The following is a 27563-nucleotide window of genomic DNA, read 5'->3' on the forward strand; positions in this document are numbered from 1 at the left end:
TTTATAAAGAAACTTGTCCTGGAGGGTAAATAACTCTGAAGCTATTGTTACACAGCCACTTTGTCCTTTCCTATGAAGGAGCCAAAGCTGGCCATTGTCTGCAATGAGATAGCATCTACTAGTGCTTCTTTGAAGGGCGTATGCTCCAAGGAAAGCRGCTCTATATGTGGAATGCAATTGGTATCATATCTGCGTTATTTTGCATTTTGTACTTAAAATAACATTKCCCTGATCCCCTGGGCAATTCCAACCTATGTTTCGAACCAAATCTATGCAAACAGTGACTGCAGCCAACCCTTGTCCTACAACTGAGTGAGCCGCTGGGGATAAATAAACATCCAGCCAGAGTTTCCTCATGGGCATGAGGTCCTGCTGCTCTGACAGAGCAGAGGAACAGCATGGTGGATCTCAAGAAATTCTTTCTGACAGCAAGACTCCAGGAGGAGCTGGCCAGACCTCCAGCTCCTTTCTCACTTCTGATGTGACAACAGAGCACACTCAGCTGGGCAGTTAGGTCACTAGGAATTAATTTCAGCCTCATGCATGCAAGCTGCYCCATGCAAAGTGTCATGCAGCTGCCAAAGGGCACCAAAAAATTKGCAATTGTCAGCCTCCACAAGGGTCCCCACGACCCCTTCCTTGCAGCAATCTGCTCCAGCCTTCTTCCTACATCCTCAAAAAAGATGCTGGAGATGCTGCAGGTTTCCAGYCTGCATCTCTGCATACATGCCACCTTCTGCCTCTAGCAGCGGGGACTACACTCATTTGGGGGCTAAAACTTGCTGTGRTGTTTGAGCACATGTATGTCTTGCTGCCATTGCCTGAGCAAGTCACCTGCCTTCAGGTCTCTAATACGACTCTGAGTAAATTTCACAGTTTTCTTTGGAGAGGCTTCATGTCCCAGAGGGCTATCTTCAGTGCAAGGCTTAAAACTGGAGGTATTTTCTAGGCTTTTAACATTCGTACACCTATACGCTGGGCTAAGAAGCACGTCTTCCAGATGCCCTTTCCTCACAACCCATTCACTGTGTGTTGTTTTGTTCTTTGCTGGCAGACCTTATCCTGCTAGAATCAAGAAGCTTCCCGCTGTTAGGTCTGAGCTTCCATATTTTTCTTGCATTCCTGCTTTTTGCTGAAAGTAGCAGATCCGTGTTGTAGTTTCTGCCCTTAAGCTGTTTTGTGATAACCCAGAGCACCTCTGATGCTCAGAGCTCCTTGTGTGCTGCAGAAGATGGTACTACATGTTGATTAGGGTATGATCCACCTGTGGTAGTTGGTAGCTGCTTCCGCTAGGTCTGTTGGTCTCAGTGCTAGAGGYTGCTCGAGAAACCTTCTGGCATCTTTGTCCTCCAGTGCAGGCTGCTTGAGGCAGTTAGGCAGTTTGCTCCTACCCCAACCGTGCCTGTAGTAGTAACACCATCTGTGGCACTGTGTATTGCTGTTCTCTTTTCCTGTAGCACTGTGTGGTCCCACTTTAGCACATGAGACAATAGTGTTTGCAGTACATGCAGGATCCTGCAGCTTTAGCAGTACAAACCTCTGCTGCATTAGCGCCTAGGGCGTTTAAAGTCTTTGRGCTCTTGGTTCCTTTCCATTTCCAATAATAGTTTAGGTACCTGAAAGTTTTCTGAGCATTGGTTTCCAGTTGCCTTGGCTGGGAACAGTAATTCTTTTTTAACCACTTTGCAGATCAGGCTGCTAAGGGACCCAAAGTGTGAATGTCCTATGGACATTYATTATTGCTTCCAACCCAGGAGCACTGGGAGCCATGCAGGAAGTGGTGAGATGCTAACCAAAGCGGGTTTAGGGTGCAAATGTGTACCTCTCCTGTTGCTTGCATTACATATTGCAGCCCACAGAGCAGTAGGAAGGTGGTCCTGCAGGAGGGAAGCACCAAAAGAGGTGGACAAGAGTGGGCTGGAGAGGGGACACCCTGGCATGCTGCCCCATCACTGCACCCACACAGCTCCAGGCAGTTGGTCATTGAACGAACACTCCCAGCACGTGGAGCGACTGTCTGCTCCTTCAACAGCTTATCTGTGGCTGGAGAAAATGCTGCATGTGAAAGGCAGCTTCCCACAGCAACATTGCTTCCCTGGGCAGAGAGACTTGCTGTAGGCAGGGGATAGCCAGCTGGAGATGTTTACAGATGCCAGTTGAGGCAGAGACCTTTCATCTGATACAGATCTCTCTGTACAGCATTACAGACAGTGATGGCTCTCCCCTGGTGTCTGGCAGGTCCTACAGTGCTCTTCTCCCAAGATTAATGGGAAAACTTGCCCAGTCTCTCATTAGCAGCACTTTAAAGCAGCAGTAAAGAATGAGAGCTGGTAGTTGGGGGCACATGTGCCTACTCGGTGACACTTCATCAGTGCTTCTCTGGGCTCAGCTTCTCTCACCTTTTCCTGGATGTCATCTGCTCCCTGTGCTGTCTCCTTCACAGTCCCAGCTGGAAGGTCTCAATKTGAATTCTTGTTTCTCTGCACACTTTCCCCATCACTTCCCACAGCAGCATCTTGAGATGCCAGCATCCCACCCCACCCCTGACTTTACCTTATTAAACATTGCTTTCATGAGATGATAAAAAAAAAGTGTCTCTGAACTGCTGGGTTTTATCATTTATGTAAATTTTTCTGCAGGTTCTCTTAACTCTCAGACAGGCAGTAAACCAGCCTGAAAGATGCATGATCTGTGAGCTCTGCATTAACAGCTGTGTGTTGTTTGTATTCTGTCCTTTCCTTCAAATGTTACCTATTAATAAATCTTTTCCCTCCTCTCCTGTACCACAGGTCTCTACAACTCCATGGATAGCTGGATGATTGTTCCCAACATCAAACAGAACCACTATACAGTCCACGGACTCCAGAGCGGCACCCGCTACATCTTCCTTGTCAAGGCCATAAACCAAGCTGGCAGCCGGAACAGTGAACCTGCCAGGCTCAAGACAAACAGTACGTGCCTAGATGTTTGTGTTATGTGGCATGGGGTGGGATGTGGAAGAGAAACTTCATCAGTGCTTGAGTCCKAAAGGGTATGGCTGAGCTATTCTTTGCAAGTCCGTAGCCGCTGGCTGCACGATGGAAACTCCAGAGTCCTCTCACTTCCCTGCTTTGACTTCTTCTTCTGCCCTCTGTGTAATGTCAGGCCTGTTGATCAGCCAGAGGTTCTGTGTGCCACCTATCTCCGTAGCATTGCTCCCAAATGCTAACCTATTTCCCAGTGCTTGTTGTGTGACTCCTTGAGCCCTATATGCTGATTTGTTGTAGAGTTATTTTAGTGCTGTCTTATTTAAACATGCATATCTCCTGATGCTTGTCTCAGCTGCTTCCCCAGCTTACCCACTGTAGGTCTCCTCAGCCTTGGCCTCGRTGGCAGGTACACAGGGCCTGGGGCTCCTCTGTGGGTGCCTTCGGGTTTTCTGGTCCTGTCAACAAGAAGCATTAGGGCGTAGAGCCTGTCCTCACAGAGTGTCTTGGGCATCTGGGATTTTAAGGGACCACTGAGGTCCAGCTTTCTCGTCACTTCAGATCATTGGCCTCTATGTCTGCTGGTCCAATATATGCACTGCCATGGTATAGTCCTGGGGCAGCTGTATGCTTGCCTGTAGCTTCTCTCCCAACCACCTGCAGTCTGGGGGGCCAAAAGGAGTTTGGAAGGTATCTGTATGGTAATGGATGGGGCTTTTGCATGCAAAATAGAAACTGGTTCACAYTTCAGTTTGCCCCCAGGGAAGACAAAGAAGAGTTAAAGACATATAGGAAAATCAGAGCAAGATTCAATTGAAAATTGATTGGCTTCAAAGGGCAGCAGAAATGGATCCATCCTGACAAGGGGAAAATGGCAAGAGCTGGGTTTATGAGTTTGGAGCCATGAGGACTGAAGCCCACCAGGGCCAGTTACCGCCTTTTAATTGGTGGTACATCATAGAAGAGTCAATGTGAAATAGTAGAGGGAGAAGATAAGTTGTGAATGATTCTTCTGGCTTTTGTCCAAAGCTGCCTGCTCCATGACCACATCTTTCTGATGATGATTATAAAATGTCTGTGTCTGGTCCTGACGAGCACAGTGTTCCTTTGTATTTCCTTCCTTGATGTTTCAATCACGTCTGCATTCCGCTTTTGAAATGATTTATTGTCTCTGCCTCCTCATTTTCTTCACAGAACCCGTGCAACCTGCTTTTATTTATGAAATGAAATTAAATAACGTCAGTGTATTTGCAGGGATGGAGGGAAGCTGATGAAAAGCAAACTCCAGTCAAATTCCTCCTTGTTTATTAAAAATTTATCCCTCCTTCAGCTGCTGTTTTTAAGCACTTTCTCCAGCTTCAAAATGCATTCATTCTGGGAGTAAGAAGTTGGTGACTTGACAAGCCAAGAGTGATGATATGACAAACCAGTAAAGAATGAAGTAGAAGGGGTATGTTTCAATAGCTCCCTCGAGACAGGGTATACTTTTTTTTTACTATTATTATTCAGTGTCAGTCATCAGAGATACTAGCACAATGCCAATTGCTCTGCTTTAGAGATTAACTTGATTTAGTTGATTAAATAAGTGCTCGATCTGATTTTGAATTCCCCTTGTTCCATGGAGTTGTCTACAGCAACTCACTGCATTTTTAAAGATACAGAGCAAGAATCGCCTGGAGCGCTACAGAAAATGTTATGCACTACCACAGTTTTGCATGTGCCAAAAGGAACTTATTTCACAGAATTGAATGACCACTGAAACAACCTTTTTGTCTCCAGCTCAGTAGATGGGAGAGAAAGGAACACAAGCATTAATGTGCCTGCATTCCTCTCTGCTGATATTACAGCGTTTATCTGCAGCCAACCTCATCATTCATCTTGTCTTTAGCCTTCCTGTGTCACCATCTGTTTTCATGTGCTCAAAGCTTGATCTTTTCATGGAGCAGTGACTTACAATTTTGGCAGTCAAGATGGACTAAGTCTGAGAAAAGTGCTCATTGTCATTGCTGTGAGAAGTTGTCCAAGTCTGGCCAAGTTTATGAGCCTTTGAGTGATCACAAGTTGCTTGTGCTCAATGGGAGCTTCTCTGGGATCATGCAAAATCCTGACTGTAGTTGAACATGCCTGGTGCCCTCCCAGCCTTTAGCACTGATCCTGTCCTCCCAAGCCCCGTGAACCTTGTGAGGTGCTTGCACCAGACTAAGGCATAAAGGAAGCTGGACCCAACAGGAACAGAGGGGAGGGAGAATCTGTTTGGGACAAGAGAAAAGGGAGTTGTGTGATTTGAGGTATTATTATTTTTTGATATTTTGCTCTTGTGAAAAAACAAGGGGTTGCCACAATGCACATGCACCCACAGACTGCCTTCAGAGACACTAATGAACCTGCAGGCTAGAGTGGCCCGGAGTTTGTAGCTGTCTCCACAGCTCTTGTTGCTCCCAGTCCTTTGGCTGGCCCTGACCGGGTGCAGGTACAGCTGGGCCAGGCCCAGGAGCAGGGGGGGCTGGTGCCCATAGAGTCTTGCCTCAGGCATTGAAGAGACAAGGCAGGGAGCTGAGAGATGGTGAGAGCTGGCTGTCTGGATTGCTGGCTTGGGGGCTTCTGTCATGGCCTTTGCCATGGAGTCTCTCTGTGGCACATAGAAGTTTCCTCAGTAATGATTTCCATGGGGTGGGGGGCACTGAGGATGAGGCCTTCTCTTTCTGCATGCCAAACTTGAGGTGCCCAGGATGCTACATGATGCTGAGTGTCCTGCATAAATCATACCCTGGTATTTTATACYGATCCCCCAAAATTACTGGAGATTATTTTAGTCCCTGTAAATCGCAGGTGATTATACTCAGAATAACAACAGGGCACTATGAAGATTCATCATTCAGTGTTGGTGTGGCTGGCCCTACAGCAATGGAAACTGTAGAAAATCCCATTAGGAGATGAACAGTGGTACCTTGACCAGAGTTTCAGTTCAGAGTAATGAATAAGGCACATGGGTAAAATGAAATTCTGCCTAACAGCTCACTGCTCGGACAGCATCCAGACTGTGTAGTGAATGGAACAAACTTCTCATGGAAAAATAGTGTGTCATCACGTAAGTAATGACTGTCATAATATGCTGAGACATATGAGGCATAATGTAAAGGGGGCATATGAGGGTTACCCAGGAAAGAATGTTTTGGGAAACTTCCAAATTCATGAATGTTTGACTTAGTAACCTTTATAATCTTCTTTTCGTAGCCAGTCTTGTATACAAGGACTCCCTAAGGGATTTTGCTGCTCATCATAAAATCATGCATGGTGCTGGCTGGACCATTCTGCCACTTTGCGCTGAGTTCACAGCACATCCTTGTTTGCCATTTTTCCTGCCTATATTTGTTGTTATGTGGCAAAATGTTTTCCTCCTTTTCAAGCAGCCAATTAGAAGAGAGTGCATACTTTTCGACTGCTGTAACCTTCAGAGAAATGTCAGCAGCTCGATGAGGAAAAGAGCCAATTAGCATATTTCACGTTCCTCTTTTTTCTCCTCAAGTGGTGTTTGGAGAGATTCCTTCATAGCCCTAAGGTCAGTGTCAGGACAGATACTGATTTCCACAGCATCAATGTTGTCAGTGCCGGTACTAAATCTGCATTCCCAAACTACTAAAATAGATGAACTTGGGAAAAAAGTTTTAGTTTGGTGACATAGAGAAACCTTCCTTTGCTTAATGAGTGGCTAGCCTGAGGTTATTCTGTATTAGCAAGTGTCCAAAAGTGGGTGAAACTACCATAACACAGAGAGAGTTCCAGTTTTGGTGGTTAAGTAAAGTGCAGGGAAGGTGATTTTCACAATCCTTGACTTGACCATTGCAGACTGGTCTAACTTACTCTCACTTGCATTTCTGTCTCTTAATGATATACATAACTCTTGATGTGTCTGATAATTCCCACAGTGTGTGAATATCTGTCTCAGAGTTGGGAGTTTGTGTTTTGGGATTTGGTGGGGATGAGTGTTAGAAGTAAATTGTAGATTTGAGAACAAATGATCGGGTGAGAAGAGCCTGCAGTCTGTACCTTATCTAAATTAGTGTCAGGGTATATATACAGGGAAAACTTTCGCTGGCATATGGTAGTATGAACTCAAAGTACAACAGATCCCATTCTGGAATAAGAGCTCTCACAAAAGTTGAAGCTATTCCAGATGACACTTCTGTGTAGGCAAGTCCTTACTCCCTTTACGCTGCTCTTCTGCATTTGCTATAAGGTAACTTAGGACCTGGCACAGGGTTAGCAGGTGGAGGCACTGCTTGTGTCTGGCAGTGTGTTGCTAGACTGCAGCTGTACGTAATAAAATGGACTGGGTAACTTAAGGCATACTCATACCGTATTATACATGTTTGCTCTGAGGGTCACACGCAGCTTCACAACTCTTGGAGGGCTGGGTGAGGACAGAGAACAGATTTCCTCTACCATATAGTCCCTCTACAGTCATACAGGATGAACGGCAAAACTGTCTCTGTGGCACATATGCAAAGGTTTTGTGAACCATACGTGGTCCTTGGCCCGTATCAGGGCCGCCTGAATTATACAGTGGCTTGCCATATCCACATCCCATCTGAGATGACAGTTTGCTCTCATCTAGAGGGGTACATTTGCTGCAGCAACATCAGCTCTTTTGGGTGAGCCACATCCCCTGAGATCCCTGTTAATGTGTTAATATGGATGCTTTTTAAGGCAATGAAATGCACATGATCCCTAAAAAAGCTGTTCAACAGAGAGCATCTTTGCAGATTCGTAGGTTCAGATGGATTTATTGTTTTTCTGCAACTTGGCAACTCCATTACAATCTTGCAGCTTGGCTTCCTCAAAAGGATATCAGAGGGGAGGACAGTAATAATTGTTTTCAAGCCCATGTTGCAAAGCATACTATGCACCATTACCTTTWACTAGTTTGCATCTGACTATAGAGTAGTTGGCTGAGGGCTCACAGACCAGGTTGATAGTCCAGCTGGAGGGCCACAGGCTTCAACAAATGGGTTTTGCACCTAGGTTCTTCCGAATATTGGGACCTGGTGGCATTTCAGAGGGCTGGCCAGAGCAGGGGTATTGCTGTCTACCCTCCCCGGCAGTCAGAGAAGAAGAATGAAGCAAAGAAGTGCTGGCAGCATGTTGCTCTGGCTAGGTTTGCTCTTCTACTGGGCTTATCATGGTGGACATCTGCAGAGAGTGGGGATGTCATTTCTTGAGAGTGGGAATGTGTATCCTCCCCAAGATGTTGTCTGAAAGTCAAGCCTGGAGCTGGACTTCTGTTTTCTGTCTGTTCCTTTCACTCTGCAACAGGGTTTCAGCTGAAAGCTGTCAGCCAAAACTGCAATCCCCTCTCAAAGGCTCACAACAAGGAAGTTATCTGCATTCTCTCCTTCCCTCTCTGCTCTGCTCTGGATGGTGCAGGCAGAGAATGTTTTCCCATCCCCTTTGCACCCACGCCCCTTGCCCTCACAGCATAAGAGAGTGGGGTGCACAGGAAGCTATTGCCATGTGCTGCACACACCAAGCCCATGCTGTTCTCTGCCCAGTCTGCTTTTCGGTCTCATCAGAGAGCACCAGGCTTCATTTCCGTGATGATCTCTAAGGAGAAGATCAAGGAGAGTGCACTGTTCACTCATTCTCCATAAGAATCAGTTGGGACAGGACGATGAGTCGGGAAGCACACTTTTGGTCCCAGTTGTTCAAGGGGAAGAGAAGCAGCCAAATGAAAATATAGTTGGAGAAGCCTCTGAAACTCGGTACCTCGGGATGTTTGCCTAATAAGATGCTTTGTAAATAGACCCGGCCTTGTGCAGAGCCCTGGCAGTACCTCTGCACTGATCCAGTCACCGGGTCAGACAGACTGTCTTTGCCTTACAGACAAAGTACTGCTTAGGTAAACAGAAAACTAAATATTAATAGTTGGCCAAAATGAAAGAGATGCACATTCAATTAAACTGTGAGGAGGTGAAGTGAAGTGAGAAATTATTTCTAGGAAACTTTGTAGATAGTTGTTTCTTTGTCAGGCCACAGTAGCTTCAAAGAGTCAGGCCCTAAAGTCACAAGTTCATGGAGACACAGCACATTTGGGGGCATGAGTGGCAGTGGTAATGAGCTGGCTTGCCTTGGCTGACAAAGTGCAAGGACATTTCAGAGTGGTGGCTTCAGAAATTATTAGTGACAAACCCCAAACTTTGCAGATGGGTCACACCAACCCAGGTAAAAGAGAGCTGGGCTCAAGTGAAAGAAACGAGCAAGGCAAGCAGAGCAGGGAAGTACTTGCAGTCATGGCTGAGGGAATAAATAAAAGAAAAGAAGAATATGGCCGTGTTTTTAACATGTAGTCCCAAGAGGAGTTATAATCGTTTTAAAGGCAGTTTCATCTATATCATCTCTGCACCTGGAGGAGATGGGGAAATGTCTGTGCTGGCTGTTCTGGAGGGATGTGTCGCTGCAGTGCAGGGCTGCCCACCATGCAGGATCTCATGCTGAGATCTGGCAGCACATCACTGCCTCTCACTTTGCCAGTCCATTCTGCTCCTGTGCAGAGTCAGCATGAGTTTTGCAAGCTCCAGCCTCTGCGCATCTCTTCAAGGAAGCGAAGGGTAAGTGGTCCAGAACCTCCGCATCTGCTTATCTCAATGGGCTGTAGGTGCTCTCTGAGGACCACAGGAATGGGGCAGAAGCCAGGAGTCAAGTAGACAAGCACAGGGGGCTCTGATTGTCAGGTCCAAGGATGAGTACTCCTGCTGCTTCCCAGAAGCCAGATAGAACCCAAACCTTTCCATCTGAGTCCAGAAAATGACCTGCCAGCTTCCAGTCATGTGCTGAAACCCTAATGAAACAGCTCTCTGGCTTGTAAAGTTTCCTGTTCCTAGGAATCCTCAGGTCTGCTATAGAAAAGTGGCTGCAGGCTTTCACCAGCTAATGCCTCCCATTTCCAAAGAAAAGAAAGTCTTTCCAATATACTGTGTCCTCAGCTGTCAAAAATACTAACTGTTGCACAAGGAATTTCTGCACTGGGCGTGCACTGGAGTCCTGAGTCTTTGTTGGCATGGTCCAGCTTCCCCTCTGCCTCTCTGTATTCCCAGCACGTCAATGACCTTCCTAATTAACCTTTAACACTTTCCTGTCGGGAGCAGCAATGTCTGCTGCCCCCCTCCTTCCTTTGATCCCACACACCCAAAGTCAGCCAGGATTTCTTCTTCGCTGCTCAGATGAGTTTGCTGCAACATTTGAGACTTACTAGCAAAATAAAATTAAGCTGATAACTATTGTGGAGGGTACACACTTCATGTGTCCAGCCCTGGAGTTGGCTGGTTTCCCACAGAGCCCTAAAACCCCATGCAGGCACGCTGGATGGATAAATCGGTGAAAGGCTATAGGGAATATTCCAGCAAGCCGAACTGGCAAGATAAAAGTTACCTGAATGACAGGACTGGGATATATGTTAATCAAAACTGACAGGAAGAACTGTGGTATCTCCCAGCTCTCTAACAGGCAGGGCTGTATTGAAGATATACCACTGAGGCTGAAGAGGTGCATTAACTTGGGAGCAACAGGGAGGACGATGGAGGTTTTGAGCAGGGAGTGGGAAAGTGCATCCTGCTCTCCCTACATAGTCTCATGCAATCAGAGCCTCCCTGGAAAACCCTGCAGAGACATGTCCCCTCTCTTGTGGGGAGAGACTGGATAGCACCTGGTTGTTTCTGTGTGGATCCAGGAGTTTTCTTTAGCACACTGAGCAATTCTTTTATCTTGATTTGTCTTCCCTTGCCTATGAAAGGCTTAATGCTTTCCTTTCCCATCACTGCCAGTTTGTGCTGCTCTCGGGAGGGAGGATGTAGTTAGGGCAGCTCTTGAGGCAGGCTGTGTTTTCTGTAATGCCCTCTGTCCCAAGCAGCATTTTGCGACCCAGCCTACTTGCATTATTACTTACACCATCCACGTCACAGCACTCTGTCTGCAGATATTTCCTGAAGCCTTGGGCCAGGATGTGCCAGCACAAACCAGAAGCAAAGTTGGGGCTCGAGTTTCTCACACAGACCTTGCAAACGGGTCATCTTCCTGAAAAAGGACAGTGACTGTCCCTCTCCCGATGAAGCCAAGTATTTTTATGCCTCACTATCTCAGAGCTTGTCTATTTGCATTACTGACAGAAAAATATAGATACAGAAATATTAAAGTAACTAGGAAAAGAGGAGAGGGGGTCATTCCCAGTTTGCAACTTTACTCTTAGACCTCTCAACTCAATTTTCTGGCAAAAGATTCTCTGAAAAATAAATGCAAGTTACCATCAGATATCAGAGATCAAAGCGGGTGAGCGCCATTACAGGATCACACTTGTATGCTCTGCTGAGCCTTAGTTAATGTTGCTGTCTGTTTGCAACTTTTCCGAGTCCTAATTTTGAACCACACTCACTGGATACTGTTGGCCAGGGCATTTCTCCTCCCCAAGACTCAGTTTCCCTAGCCAAAAATGGGAATGTGTTATGAGCTCCCCTTCACAATGTGTCTTTGCACAGGTGGTACAGATGGAAGCAGCTTATTTATGCGCTACAGGTTCTTTCATCACTGTCTTCCCTGGGAAAGCCAGGGAACGCTCCCCATAATGAGGTGATGTTTTTAGGTATTTGCAGTTTTTTAATGTATTTGACTACAGCTGCCCTATTCAGCTTGCTTTGTTCCAAACTAGGCTAATCCCAGTGGAAATCCTCTCCAGTGTCTGTTTTTCTTGGGAAATTGTAAAAGGCCTAAAACAAATAAACTCATACTTTTCCCCTCACTTCCAGGGTGGTGAAGTCTGAGGGGATTTTAACCTTGTTGGGGCCTGTCAGGTGTATTGATGGTCATCCAGAAGAGGCATTTGATCCTGTAGGAGAGATGTGTTGAGCTGTGGCTGGTCACATTCTCTGCTGCAGTCTTCCTCAATGCTGGCATGCGTGAAGGATGGGTCCAGCAGCCCCCTTTCACAGGCAAGGGCTCCAGCTCTCCTCCAGCTGCCTTCTGTTCCCATTGTGGGGAAGAGGCCAGGGCTGGAAGAAACAAAACCTAATAGGATAAGAGCAGAGCAAAGGCCACTGCAAGCTCTACCACTTTCTTTGGCACTGGAACAGGCAACAAGAAGGCAATCCTGAGATAGGGCTATGTGCAGACCTTTAGATGATCCCCAGAAAGGAGACACTGAGGGGCTGGCACTGCTCTAGTACCACCATATGGAGCAGAATGGGAGCTTTTAAAGCAAGAACTGTAGGAGAGGCCAGTGAGTGTGTACAGCACCTAACTCTGGTCTTGGTGGGCGAGTGGGGCCTTAGCCCTCGAGCRATGTACAGATTGATTTGGCTGTTTGCATGTTCAGCCATGAAAGCTCACAGCAACAAGAGCCAGAAGAACTTAATTTGATTCTTCACAATGCCTTGGGGTGTTGTTTGCAAAAACAGGGATGGACTGGGGGATTCTAATGCAAAAACATTTAAAAATAAGGAGACCGGATGATTAAATCTGTGCTTTGGAATTAGGCAAAAGGGGCAGTGCTGGCATCTGACAGCTCATCCAGGTATGGTTGAACTTCTACACAACCTGCACCTGTCTGTGCAGCTCCAGAGACAGTTGTTGCTGCCATCAGACTACTTGTGTTTATCTGATAATAAACCCAGCCTTGCCACCTCATCATCATCCTGGAGGAGAGAGATGAGCAGAGCTGTCCTTGCAGACTGGGCCCAATGGAAACATGGGTAGTTGTGAGAAATGCTGTGGGTTTGAGAAGTGTTCCCAGTCTGGAGAATGAGCCTTCTCCACTCCCATTTCAGGAGGACATCGGTAGATCAGTCAGAGCTCCAGACAGAGCTGTACCAAGGGCCCTGATGTGACAGGGTCAGGGCTCAGCTGCCCTGCCTTGCAGAGACCACATGGCAGATGCATGTGGCACACTGTGTTATCTACAGGTTGTAGAGGCCAAGAACAGAATCCAGTCCCTATCAATTTTTATGCCTCTCCCATGGCAATGTGAGTTGGGGCAGAGCACAGGACATGTTTTCTTCTAGCCCATGGAAAAGACACTGCAATAACCACTGCTTAGCAGCTAGTTTATCTCAGCCACACTGTTGATGTGGGCTTACATTCAGCTGCTAGTACTTCTGCTTTGCAATTTCCTTTATGAAAAAGAAAACCAGAGAATTACATACAGAAAAACCTGTCAAAAGGAAGAAAGAAAAAATGTTTGCAAAGCCAAGAGCACGGGATTTAAAAAGCACCAGAGTTAAGTTGCCTGTGCAATTTAATTTTATGCCTGCTGTTCTTGCATTATGCAGCATTCTTTAATTCTGCAATCGCATATTCCTCACAGTTGGCTTCTCAGTTGATGCTTACAATGAACAGGCTTTGACAGAGAAAGGCAGGTCTGCTTTCCAAAGTCCCAGGCCTTGCTCTGTGGCTTGGAAGAGCTGAGTTCTGCCATAGGTGACTTGTGCCTCAGCTTCTTCGACTGGCAGACTGACACGTCTCTGCAAGGAGAGCTTGGCCCAGAGCGGGGAGTGCTGGGTTGTGCTGCTAGCCCTCTGATCTTTGGCACCACTAAACAGGACTGGTTGAGAAAAGTTGGATGCATCATTCTCACCCCAGTTGAAATTTTCTGTAGGCAAAACCATTGCTCTCACAATGTTGTTTCCTGCTAACAGTAATGGGAATGATCATGTGCCATGTTGCAGAGTAGTCTGGTGCAGATTTGTGCTACAGCAGCAGTAGGAGATGTCAGGTCTTGTGTGACTCAACAGCCCCACACAAAGCCCATTCCTTGCCTGGACTGCATCACTCGGCAGGCTTTCCCTTTGGATTGGCTGGGCTCCCTGACCACAGTTCCTGTTGGGATGTGTGATCCATAGGGTGGAGCAAGAATTGCCGGTAATTCGCATTGAGCAGGGTGACCTGCCTTGACATTTACAATCCATGGCTTTGCCGGTATGTCTGTTCCATGTAAAATCTCAGTATTTAGAACCTATTTAGAAACAGATTTAGAAAACTTTGGGCCATGCGATAACCAGTGTGTTTTCCAGCCTTCTTCAGCATTCAGCTGCTCTCAGAGCTGGAGGATCTTGTGTACAAGATCAGAAGAAGCAAGAGCAAGTGCCCTTCATGAGCAGCACTAGCTCGTATATAGTAAGCGCAGGCACATGCAGCAAGATCCAAGGGGTGCCTGGAACAGCCATGGAGACTGTTGCAATTCTTGCCACTGCTGACTTGAAGATTTATGGGACAGGGCTCTGCAAGGGAGAAGGGGGCTCATTAGAGGCCACTGGGATTTCTCTGCTGCCCTTCATCACAGGCTCAGCAACCATCTCTCTCTTCCTGCTGCTTAAGCTCTGTGCAGCCAGCCCTCCCACTTCCCACCCTACTTCCCATGTAATCTACTTGTGAGGCGAGACAAAGGAAAATTGCTGACGCACTGACAAAATGAAGAGGCTTATTAGCTGGATTTCCCCTGCCTCTTTCTGCCCATTAACTGCTCTAAAAACTTTCACCTCCTGAGCATGCAGCCATCTCCTCCCTCTCCTTTCTCAGAGCAGCTGGAGCTTTTATTTTACAATAGGAGAAAGGATCAGTCATTAACCCTCAGCATCCTCAAAGTGACTCCTCTGTGTTGTACAGACAAGTAAAGTAAGGCACAGAGAAGGGGAACAAATGCCCAGAACCTGTCATGGTTCAGAGATGGACTGGATGTGCCTGCTGCCTAGGCCAGGCCTGAGCAAATTCATGTGAATCTACCAAAAAAATGGTATTGCGTGAGGAAGCCAAAGTCATTCCTGAACTGAAAGCAAGAGAGCAAATGCATGCAAGCAAAAAAGATGGATCAGGGAGCACCAGCGCTCCTCAGACACTTTGGCTCTCTTCCTCTCACTGCTCCAAAATGGAAGGCTTCACTTTGGTCTTTTTAAAATGAAAAGTTTTGGCTTCTCTTTTTCACAACCGCCTGTCTTAAAAAGACCATAAATTATTAAAGAGGGGGTAAGAAAGCATTTAAGCAGAAGGGATTGTGTATCCCCCCAAAAAATAGACCTGGATGAGAAGAGCCATTCTCTGGTGGTGGTGGGCAGAGCAGGGCTGGCAGGGCAGGTTTGCAGGATGTTTGTCAGGCAAGCACARAGGGCTGGGCACACACTGCAGGATCAGCTGGGCACTGTTGGCAGAACTTCCTATGTGCAGCCTGGACCAGAAGGGCTGAAGATGTTGGATGCTTAACCAGAAGGGCAAAGGCTGCAGGGTGAGCCCACCTTGTCCTGGACAGCAACCTGGAAGAATTAGCTGTGCCCATCCTGTGCTTACCCCCAGCCAGTGTCCCAAGGGCTCTTGAGTTGCCTGTGGAGAGAGCAGTGCAGATGTGCCGCAGAAGCATCTAAAAGAGCTTGTTGTGTTGCACCAGATTCCCTGATGCTCCAAATTCAATAATGTTGAGTTTACAAGTATTTTACTGTCCCACTCCCCACCTGTGTCCTTGACCAAATAAAATCTGGTCCTAAGGGGTCTCAGCATGTGAGAGTTAGCTTTGCATTGAGGCTCGGCAGTGTCAGAAAAGCCATTGCTCTGTGACGCAGAGTTGGATGCCATTCCTTTGTAGTCAGGGTAACATACATTTGTGAGAATATCAAAAATCAGAGGCTTCCTGAAAATCATTAGCGTTTATTGTTGAATGTGTTGTGGAGCTGGTTCCCAGAAGAGACCACTGCAGAGTACTCTGTGTTTAGCAACATGAGAGAGGACAGATGTTCCCTTGGCCTTGTGAATCTTCAGAGGGATTTATCAAAGCAAACAGGACAGCAAGTGTTCATCAACTAGGAAACAGTTTAGCTTTCTGTTGGCTAGTTATGTTACAAAGGAATTTCAGTCGTGCTTCAAGCCAGCATTAAAGATCTGCAAAATCCATCAAACTTTAATTGGTTAATTGAGAAGGAAGCCCTGGGGTCTGTGCTCCCTGGCTGTCACTGCACATGCCACAGCCCCTGCACCTTCCTGCCAGCCTACGCTAACCTGGAGCTTGACCTGATGCCTTTGATTTGCTTCCACCCTGTGTGCACAGCCCAGACTGTCTTCTCTGATCATCTGAGACTTTGTTTGGCAATGGAAAAGTGCTGATAAACCTCAGGCATGTTTTCTGTAAAATGTAACAACAGCATACACACTACAGGGAGCAGTCTGAATCAGCTGGAAAGGGGAATGTAGGGATATGCTCCATGCTGCAGTACTTATTTTATGATTCAGTATTGTTATATCGACACTTAAGGGCTTATTCTCTTTTCACTGTTCTCATATAGCTCCCATTACTGCTAATAGAGTATGAATCAGTTAAGGAATTCAGGCTATGTACCCAGTCTAGATTTAGTCTGCAGTACTCGATGACATCTTCAGTGCCTTGGAAACACCCTCTGTTTCTGCTAGATTTTACATCATTAACAGAGGGCAAAGGGGAGCTGTTCTAGCAAGGGAGTAAGACATACTTGAACAGGGTAATGCAGAATAAGGAGACCTTGGACATTGCCCAGTACCAACAGTCCATCACTTAAAAATCCCTGTTAAGATGAATCTGGTGTGTAGTGCTGACCAGCTTGGCTGCTGTCTTGCAGGGAAGATCTCAAAGTGTTTTTCAGAAGAGATGTGAGTGGCAGCAGTACATGTGTCCTGCAGTTAGAGAAACAGAGGTGTTAAGGAGCTTGCAGTCAGACAGAAAGTCTAAACTGTGACCCAAGTCCCAAGTCTCGCCTGTTCCCAGTCCTTGTTTATGTCCCCATCCTGCCTGTTAGGCAAGGGATGAGAAGAAACTATTACAAACAACCATAGAACGGTCAGCATGRGCTCACCTTGGTGTAAAGCAGCAGGTCAGAGAGCTCATGTCTCTCCACCTCTTTCCACCTTTTCACCACCAAGCTCTTTCCCTCTATTTGGTCAGCAAAAGTGATTCGTGGTTTGAGGAATGAGCCAAAGCACAGCCACTGCTCTTGTCTCTGCTCCCTTCTGTCTTGTTGGCAGGGCCTAATGCCCAGAGAGGTGGTGTTCTTGCAGACTTTGGCAGCATAGACTTGCCTTCACCTTCCAAAAGGGTTGGGGAAGCTTCTGCATGCACCTGGGGCACAGAAGTATCAGAGTCCTATGACTTAGGGATCAGCTCTCGACAATAGATGAACAAGGCATGTAGATATGCCGTAATGTCTTAATAAGACAAACTAGCATCTGTAACACAGTCTCCTTGACTGTTGGGGAAACAGACTATTCCAGCAGCAACCCTGTCTCACTTTGACAGCCTGTGGAAGATGTCCAGAGAGCCTCAGGGAGATATTTCATGCCATATTCAGCCTGCATCATGAAGGTAACAAACATAAATAGTAATCCTTGTGTCCTCCTTGTAACAGGTCAACCTTTTAAGCTGGACCCTAAGATGGCTCACAAGAAGTTGAAGATCTCCAATGATGGGCTGCAGATGGAAAAGGATGAGAGCTCCTTGAAGAAGAGCCACACACCCGAGAGGTTCAGTGGGACAGGATGCTATGGAGCAGCAGGCAACGTGTTCATCGACAGCGGCTGCCATTACTGGGAGGTGGTGGTAGGATCCTCAACCTGGTAGGCAGCACTGTTGTCTTCCCTCTCTCCCTTTCTTCCTCTCTCATATGCCCCCAGAGATTTCACCCGAGATGCTACAGGACATTCTATTAAAAAGGGCTATGGTTTTGGCAGAGTTCCTCATGGTTGGAGAGGTGGTTGGTGTTGTCATTACTGAGAAAGGCGAGCTTAAATCTTGGTGGCTGTAGATTTACAAGAATTTTTCAAGGTTCTTCTTTCTCTGTCTTTGGATCACATCCATTCAGGTTGCAAGGTGAAGCTTACTTACTCATTTTTCTTAACTGCTGGCACTGCTAATGCCTGCCAGAGCTCAAATCTGAACTTGAAGGCACCACCTTTGTATGCGAAGTCTCTAGTGCAAGTGACTTTTTGAGTCCTACACAAGTGCCCAGGGTTACATCCAGCCCACACATGCTGTCCTGAAAACGCTCTGCTAATAAAAGACAGTCCAGCGCACCAGCTACTGTTCAACAGACGAGCTGACTTTTTTCAGTGATGAATCACTTTCCTTTGTTCCAGTGCAACGGCCTACTTCCAAACAAGGTCAAGGCTAACATCACTAAAAGGGTGTAAAGGTCTCTGCAAAAGAGAAAATACAGCCCTCTGATCCACAGCACAATAAGGAAGGGAGTGTAACTTCTGACTGCCAACGCCAGTGAGATGCCATGGCAGGCCCTGGAATAGTATAGGCCAGAGCACTAAACGTGGACAGTGCCCCAGGGATGGATGGAGGTGCGGCAGTCTGTCTAGGTCGGTTGTGTCCGCTGTCATCTCATTGAGTTGTCTCCTGTGAGGTCCCGCTAAAATGGGGCAGACATCCTTATGAAGTCAGCATCTATAAGACTAAGTAGAGGGAGGGAAGAAGGAGAATGTATTGGCAAGAGAGACAAGGAATATCTCTGGGGAAGGTGTGCCCTGTGTGAGCATGTCCCAAGCCTGCTTCACTCTTATTTTGTCCTATATTTGTTCCACATTACTGCTAGCTGGCACGATCAACCATCCCAAGCAGTGGTTCTTTCTACCCACAGGGACATGTCTGCTCTGTGATAGCAAAGGGAGCAGTGGGTCAGAKGAGAGAGTGGTGCTTTGGTTGCTGTTTGCTTTCTATCACCTCACACTGGTGAGTCGCATGGTTTGCCTCAGGAGAGGCTACCTTCATTGCAACAAGCTTCATCTCTTGAGGGAGGAGGAGTCAGTGTCTCCCTCCCATCAGCAAAAATGCAAAGAACTTTCTTCCCATCTCGGTGCACCCTGGGATCCAATGAATGTCAGCACACTTGGTCGGCTGTCTGGAGTAATAGCAGTCCAGGATGTCAACACCTCTTCTACAGTGGTCTTTCTGTGAATAGAGAAACCTCTCTTTCCTGAAGGAGCCTGTGATAGGAGGCAGGCTCCTCTGGAAAGCAGCATGACAAACTGATTTTTCCCCCTTCTCACCATGCAATCCCAGCACTATGCAAAGCCTACCACAATCATCTCACAATCAGAGCAGTATTTGGAGCCCAGTGGTCTTCTCTGTCTCCAGGACTCATCTGGGAGTGTGAGAGCAGAGTGGTTCTGACCAGGGATCACCCAGAAATTGCAGATGCCCTCAGATCAGCCTCTACACTGAAGTCAACAAACACCTCCATTTGCCTGATTTAATTACTGTTCTCTGGTCCAAGGTCTAAGAGTAGATTCTGTGATGGTGGCTTCTGCGAGCCACAGCAAGCTGCTTACAGTCCAGGGGCAGCCCAGCCCCACACAGCTTCACGCACAAATCCGAGGTGGTGCATGGCCACAAACTGAACCCAGCTCACCTTCAGTGGCCTGGTGACTCCTGTTACACCCGGAAACTAGACAGAATCTGTTGTGGTGCTACCCCAAGTATAACCTCTTGCTTCTAACAGTGGTAAGGAGGAAAAGGAGAAGAAAGCTGTCTTCTCYGTATTTTTCTCTACCCTAAACACTTCTGTATGGTCAGAAATATATCTTCTTCAACTGGCAGCATCTTCCTTTCTCATCTTAGCAARATCCACAAACCAGCACCCAGATGTGCCCTCAGCACCCAGCTCCTGCCCACAGAATGTGTCCAGGCAGCAGCAGAAGGAATGAGCCAGGGATACCAGATAATGCTCCCTTTGTTTCAGAGCAGTTTTTGAGTTCAGCAACCTGATTTGCCAGTTGTTTCTCAAGAAGCATAATTGTATCTGGAGCTGTTTCTTAGAAATGAATCCATTCCACACGTTGCTTTGCTGGTGACCAAATACTGCAATCCTTTTAGATGAGGAAATTTGTTTCCAATATACAGCAGTTTCCTGGGCTCTGCAGAGGGAGGCATTCAGGTGCAGAACAGGCATGGCCACGTGCTGGGAAACAGGTAATTGAGTTGACTGTGGCTGTGACTCAGAGTGAGCCTGGAGCCTTCTGTCCTAGTGAGGTTTATAGAAGGTGTGTTTTGATCAAAGGCATGGTGGGACATGCAGCTCTCAGCAGCCTTCAATAAAAACTGCATCTCCCCACTCCTCAGCCCCCACTCAGACACTGAAAGCCCTCCCCTACTTTGTCCCATCACTTCATTGTCACCACAGACAGGTGATACCTTCACATGGATTAATGTTACCAGCTTGCAAGTTTTGCAATAGGCAGCTCATGGCATGAAAACTGCTGTCCTTCTTTCCCCCACAATGAATTCTCAAGCCAGCCTTCCCCTTCTCAGTGTTGTCCTGTTGCTAAGTACACAACAGAGGCCAGCTTGTGCCAATACAGATAAATCAGGTGATCACAGTGTTTCTTTGGGGGCTAGTCTGTTAATGACAGTCTGTAGTCAATTAAATCCCTCCTCCACCACACCCCTCAGATTGTTTCCTAGACAGAGCTCATAACCTGTATTGTTTACATGCCACCTCCTTTGTGGAATATAATGAGGACTGAGCTACTCCTGGAAAGGTGTATATGTTTGTGGGAGCTCTTCTGGCAAGGAGGAATTCTTACTCAAGAGCTGCTGAAAAACATGACTGCTTTCTCTCAAGCAGACCCACTAAGGATATGCAGCAAGCTGGCCTGATTTGGGGAATGGATCATTGCCTGGTTTTGCACTCCTTCTCCATGCCGCGCTCCCTTTCCTATTGCTTTTCACCAGACTTTGAGTCTGGAGAGAGAACAGCACGCAAATGGAATTACAAGACTGGCAGATGCTCTTGAAAAATCGAAGAAAGTAAGACTCTACATACACTTGAAACCATCATAATATTTTAAAGTAGTGGTTCCCAAACTACAAGTCGTCAGGCCTGAGTAAGCAATCTGCTGCATGTGTCTGTGTGTTCGCGTGTGCATAGGCAAACACATGCATCAGAATGAGGCTGTGTGAGATTTTCATCAGGAAGCTCGAAACGATCTTGATTTAAACTTCAACATTGACATAGATTGGAAACGTACAGCTTCTCTGCACTTCCCCAGATTTTCCAAACCTTTTCTTTGCTGCTTCTGCAAATCTGAGGAAGGATATTAAACCCAGTCATTTGGGGTTGAGGGTTACTGTTATCTGAACTCCTTGGACTTGGGAACTGGGTTCATTAAACTTCATTCGTAGCATGGAGTCAGTGCCAATGGCTGCTTTGCATCAGCCTGCAGAGTGCCTACACATTTGCCGACTGCATGGCAGCCAGGCAAGCTGAGCTGAGCTGCATGAGCCAGTCTACAGTTCTCAATGGAGCTTCCCTGCCAGCACAAACTAGATGGTCGCAGAGCATTGTGCGACAGGTTTTGTGATCGGAGAAGCAAGGCAGCACTTGATTCCTGAAGTGTTAATCTCTGACACCTTCACAATTCTTAGAAAGAAACGATCCCATGGCAGAGCTGCGTACCTGTGAGTTACAACCCCTTACTGTCTGTTCTCTGAGATGAGCGCRTGTGAGTTCTGTCTTAGCTTGCATAATGTCTTTGAGCAGCAACCAGCTCTTTTCAGTGATAACTGCTGCAAAAGACAGTCTGTAACACCAGCAGTCACCCAAGAGACTCGAGCTGATGTTTCCGTGAGGCCAGCAGTCACTTTGTGGTGGAAGAARCATCAGGAGGACAAGGTTGTGGTACACTTCCCCTAGTTCTGGTTCAGCTCAGTGTAGCATCATGAGGGCCTGGYGTGGTGCATGTGCAGCACTGCTGGGATAGCAGTGCTTTGGGGCCATCAGCCAAGAGGAAACTGTATTGAGCAAAACAAATTAATCCATGGGAAATGACAGTTTTTAACAGCCCGTAATTGTGCCAATCTGAAGAGAGTGTTAGGAAACCTCACCCTAAGATTAAATCCCTGCCAGATAGGAAGATCTTGCTGCAAAACAAATAGGCACTAGGACTGTTCAAACCAGCAAGGATGGTTTTTATAACAGARTGCCAGTTTTTATGACAGAGTCAAAACCCAAAGAGACAGCGTTCACCCTCTTTTTTTGCTGACTAGCCCATGCTATCAGGACCATGAGTTTCAGGGAAGTGATGATATTCTTCCAGGGGCTCAAAAAAAAMCAGGTGGAAAGGTCTAGCAGTGGGCTGTCCCATTTCCAGGTGTGCACACCTCCTCTCTTTTTGGTGGATGCAGGTTTCAGGGGTTGAAACAAGAGTGATCTCAGCTGGCGGTCCGGGGTCAGAAGCTTTCCAAATGCTTATATACACTGGGATCAATCTCCCAACTGTCCTAGGGGCTGAAAAACACATTCAMACCAAAGCACTCGGTATGCTCAGAAGAGACTATGGAACAACTGGGGTATATTAAGCTCTGAGGAAACCCTAACAGGCAGATCTCTGGAAGGGCTCTGCTCCCAATCTCCCTGCTTGTATGGGTCAGGTGAGCTGAAAGACATTAAAGAAACATTATCAAGCTGATACATTTTTAAAGCTGTTCTGCTTACACAGCACAATGGGATTAGAATGGAAAGTTCCTGCCAAAAAACGCCCAGCTGTGACACCTCTGGCTTTCTGTCCTCCTGGCAGGAGGAGATTGCATTGGGAAAAAATAAAGCTTTTTGATAGCCAAGCTGCTGCAAGTGGCTTTTCAGCTGTGTAAAACTGTTTCTGTGCTGCTTTTACAATAAACCCTTTTACACCATCACACACATGGCTGTGGCAGCTGTGCACTGTGCAGCCGAGAGGAAAGCAGTCAGAGGCAGATGGTACAGGGAGAAGCAGCTAGATGGGCTGAGCTTGGGAATCCTGTCCATTTCCATGCTGAAGATGCCGTGAAATCTCTGCATTCGTTCCACGGAGCGAGCTCAGTGCCCCATGTTATTTCTGCAGTGATAGCACCTGCAGGCCTCTATCTAGGACACCAGCTGGAGCCTGGCCTGCATGAGGAGTGAGTGAGGAASAAATCTGCCACTTTGTTAGGCTGTGCAGAGCGGATCACGCTCTGCCTGATCCCAGGGCACAAGGGTTGTGTAACATACCCTGGCTCTGGAAGGTGTTGTTGTGATAGGAAGTCTCCTGAGCGTATGGGATTCCTGCAAGGCTCTATTTAAGCCCTGGTGGGCCAGGCTATATGAAATAACCTCACCACAAACATTTTGGAAGGAGACTTTCAAAGCACATGGTCATCTCACTCCAAAGTGAGAGGTTACTCAGTGAAGCTTGTCCTGTCTTCCAGGTATGCCATTGGTGTGGCCTACAAGTCAGCCCCCAAAAACGAGTGGATCGGGAAGAACTCCTCGTCCTGGGTCTTCTCCCGCTGCAATAACAACTTTGTAGTAAGACACAACAACAAAGAGATGCTGGTGGAGGTCCATCCTCAGATGAAACGTCTTGGCGTACTCCTGGATTATGACAACAACACGCTGTCCTTCTATGACCCAGCCAACTCCCTCCACCTCCACACGTTTGAAGTTTCCTTCATTCTACCAGTGTGTCCAACATTCACCATCTGGAACAAATCTTTGATGATCCTCTCGGGTCTACCTGCCCCAGACTTCATAGATTACCCAGAGCAACAGGAGTGTAACTGCAGGCCCCAGGAATCCCCGTATGTATCAGGGATGAAAGCCTGTCACTAGGCTGTGGCCARCCCTACCCGTGCCCTGCAGTGGCACACAGGGATGCTGACGGATGTTAGTAGTTGGCAGCTGGGAGCTTCCAGACACCAGACAACAAGGCTGGAGAGCAGCCTMTGCAACCAGCTCAGTAATGCTCAAGCAAGCAAGCACCCTCCCACACAAAGCTCTTTTCTTTCTTTTTCTTTCTTTTTTTTTTTTAAGGTTTAAAGGGGAAAAAGAAAGAACCTTTAACTGCAGTTGAAAATAAACTTCTGTTRACAAGCTCCATTTCTGTGTGAATGAAGCTTGTGAAACTCTTTTGCGGTATGATTGAATCTATCTCAAAGCAGATTGTCATGTGGATTGTTTTGTTTTTATTTTGGGGCTGGAAGGGCTGGAGAGAGTTTTTGGATGACCTTCTCAGGCACTGGTRTGGTCAGAGAGCTGGCTCCACTCATCTCTCTGAGAGATGCAGATGGAGCAGGAGGGACCAGCTTCCTGGAGCCCTATCCTAGCTGTCTCAAGAGCCAACTGGGAACTAAGCACCATTTTCTGGTGAGAGTCTTCTGTTTGGCAGCTTCTCTGGTATGATAGATAATGCATGAACCTCTCTCACCTGGAGAGGCAGCCAGATCTGAAACACTGAAGTTGTTTATGTGGTAAATGGTTTGTGAGAGTGAAGTCAGCTCTGAGAAGGACTGTCCTGTTGCTTCGCCCAGGCACATGCATGCTGCTGTTGGCTGTGTTTCTACAACTCCTTGAGCTTAGATTTGTAGTCCTGCTCTGGAAGGAAGTTGGATCCATTCTCTCCAACTCTACCATTCTTGTTTCTCTGGGAAGTCACATTTCACRAGTCAAGGAGGCCCACAGCAAGTGAAATGGAGCAAACTGAGGCACATCATACCCCCATCACAGACATTTGGCAGATAGTCCTTCCTAACTTTGAGATATGTCCAGCTGTGAACCGACACATGGCTGCCTGCTGGCTGTACTGGGGGACGTGTGCCCCACAGCCCTGTTCAGGTGAGCTTAAATCTCCATTAGTGTCCGGTGCCTTGCAGAAAAAGAACGTATCCTTGTGCTGAGTAGCAGAGGAAGTCATGCCCAAAGATGGTTTTCAAAACTTACAATCCAAAGCCAAGCTGCTGCCTCTGCACCGAGGCCCAGTGCACTTTCTGACCTGCAGCTTGAGCTGATGTGGGGCATGAATGAAGGTGGTTTTGAGGGAGGAGAGGTCACGTCCTAGTGGCAGTGCGTCACTCAGAGATGCTCTCTGTTCACTCTTAGTTCATTTCATGTTGCTCATGTGAGCATGGAGCTGTTCCGTTTGCTCCAGGGTCGTGCCATGTGGCAGACAGCTGAATCTGACCCAGAGAACTCAGCGAGTTCCTTGGGTGCCACCAGTGCTCCCAGTAAACCTCTCCCAGTAACCAGAAAGAACCAAATCCCTTGGCCAAGCCTCATTTCCACACTGGCCTAAAAGCCATAGCTGTGCAAAGGGCATCAGTTTGTGCATTGTGGGAAGCTCCTGGGAGCAAAGGTCCAGCACAGATGTCTGCAGACAGGGTCTTTGGTGTGACTTGGGCCAGGCATGTTCTGGCAGCTCAATGTGCCAGGGAGCTGGGGCCTGCAGGAAGCACAGTGGCCAGGGAGGGACTGGGAGCGAGCCAACGCAGGATGTGCCGGTGGTCTGCACTCTGGGCCTGTGTTAGGATCAGTCCATGAGGTTTGAAATCTGCTGTTGTCCTCTGGATGTTGTGCTGTGGAAATTGTTTGAAAATTGTTGCCCATCCTCAGCCCTCTTCCCCCAGAAAAATCTTGAGTTGTTGGTGCAGCCAGGCCCTGGATGGCAGAGCTCCGATTTTTCTCTGCACTACCATGCCAGGATGTCTCGATAGTATGGCTTGAGGACAGTGGTCCGACCCTCATCCCACAGCCGCTACAGTTTGTGGGTGACAGTGGCAGGTGCYGTCCCACTGTTGAGCCTCCGTCAGGGCGCAGTGTGCACCTGAACCCTCAAGTGATGGTGAAGGAGGGCCCCAGCCRGGACAGTGCGCAAGGCAAGATGCCGAGCCAGGCGGTGAGAGTGCCGGGACTGCAGCAATCTGTGCCAAGGGATACTTCTCATTAAGTCTGAATTGCTCTCAGCAGCTGGATGATAGCTATGTACAAGGAAGGCATACATAAAAAGAGCCTGTTCCTCAGCGCAGCACCCTTCACTTTGTGTGGGTGACATCTGTGGTGCTGGCTTGCCTAATGAGCGAGTTGTGGAGAGGGAGGAGCATTTCACATGTGGAAGAGTGATTTGCCACATGTACTGGCAGTTGGAGAGGTGTTTTCCTCTCTGATCTGGGCTGCTTTCCCTGCTTTTGGAGGGAAACACAATTAATGTAAGATGACAAATTGCCATTTCTGGCTGTATGTTTTTCAAAGCCATGTGGGGTTATCACTAAATTGTTCTCCCCATGTGCTGGGCCCAGTGGGAGCTGCTTGCAGTGGATCAACCTCAAAGAAATACCCATGTGCTGGAGATGGATTTTAGCATTTGCAATCCAGGTGCCAAGCTTTCTGCCTGCACTGGCACTGTTTTGGCTTATTGCTAGAGGACTCAGCTCATCCATTAACTCAGAGCACACAAGCCATTAATGTGACATTTGCACCTGATGAAATTGCACTAATTGCAGTGGGATCCCTGTACCCCGCCGCATATGTCTCATACCCATGTCAGGCAGGAAGAAGAAGCAGAGAGCTTGTATGRTTGAGTGCCGAGGGGAGCCCCAGCATCCTGAGCAGACAGTTCTGGAGTTAGGARCAATTTCCATGTCACCTGCATTTTTCTCTCCTGATTTGGAAAAAGCAAAACCTGCCCGGGCATTATCTGGGAGGGAGGGATGAGTGGCTCCCAGTCCTTGCTCATGTAAATGTAAATGGCTCTGTTTTAGGCCATACTCCCCTGCAGCCTTGTGGCCTCAGTCCATTAGCCAGCAATTCCATTGGTTAAAACTGCCTGGTGTATGATGACACAGCAGCCATTTCAGCCAATTCGAGCCCCTGTGGGCTCTGCCGCCCATCCTAATGAATGAACATTTCCTGAGGTCTCTGCAGAGGGGCAGGACCATGGGGCAGAGGGGACCAGTGGTGGTGGGTCTAGCCCTCGATGGAGGCCATGTGCCCACCATGGTTCTGCCTGCTGCAGGGCTCGGTGCTGCTGGTTGTTCTTCTCATAGTAACTCCATTGTATAGACTTGGGATGTGGTGAAATTCTGGTTACCGTGCAACCTGTCATATTCTTCTCTTCCATATGCAACATATTTGTTTTGTTTTCATTTTGGGGAGGGGGGTTGCTTCTCCTTTTATGTTTTTCCTTTTTGTTTTGGGGGTGTTTTTTGCAACTTCTTTGTTAATGTGTATATATATATAAATATAATATAATATATATACGTTACTGGATATGTCTCTTTGTGTTGGAGATTGTGCAATCTGTGACATCCCTGGTTCTAGAAATGGCGCTTTTTGGCATCRTAGTTGGTATTCTCCAAATCATCCAAATCTTCCACTGTCACTGGGCAATTTCTTTCTTTGAAGATGTTTGTCCTGTGGGAGCAGCCACGCTTATTCCCCTCCACCTCTGTTTTGCAGAAAGTCTTTTACCTGAATTTTGGCTAGATCCCTCAGCAGTGCCTTCGTGCCTTACCTTTCCCGGTGAAGAACTGACCCAGGCATCTTAACCACCCTCCACAGCCCACTTCCATGCAAGAAATTAGGTAATCTGACAAAATGCAGCCTGGGAAGCTCAGGGTTACTGAGTCAGATATGATCATAGCAATAAATAAGCAGCACAAAAGAACAGACCTTTACAAATATAGAGGTAACCCAGGATGGGGATGGAAAGACATCTGAGCTGATCCCCTGCTGGCAAAGCCCTTGAGAGCAGAACAGGCTGCATAGGGCAGCTCAGCAGGAGGAGGAAGGAGGCTTTGCTCTCCTAGAGTGTGAC

The 27563-nt window shown here is 47.3% G+C and overlaps 1 protein-coding gene across 3 annotated transcripts in view; it reads left to right on the forward strand.

Annotated features, from left to right (window-relative positions):
- The window catches only part of MID2 (midline 2), a 167975-nt gene extending 140959 nt beyond the window's left edge, over positions 1 to 27016 (forward strand). For all 3 annotated transcript variants that reach the window (XM_085324234.1, XM_085324236.1, XM_085324235.1), the window contains 3 exons: positions 2790 to 2951; positions 17363 to 17570; positions 23185 to 27016. In XM_085324234.1, coding sequence (XP_085180360.1) covers positions 2790 to 2951; positions 17363 to 17570; positions 23185 to 23587 — 773 coding nt within the window. In that variant the 3' untranslated portion in view covers positions 23588 to 27016. The remainder of the gene's footprint in view (positions 1 to 2789; positions 2952 to 17362; positions 17571 to 23184) is intronic.
- Positions 27017 to 27563: the final 547 nt, after the last annotated feature.

The sequence above is a fragment of the Rhea americana genome, unplaced genomic scaffold, assembly GCF_003343005.1.
Source record: "Rhea americana isolate MKP2758 unplaced genomic scaffold, rheAme1 scaffold_90, whole genome shotgun sequence".
Taxonomy (NCBI): Eukaryota; Metazoa; Chordata; class Aves; order Rheiformes; family Rheidae; genus Rhea; species Rhea americana.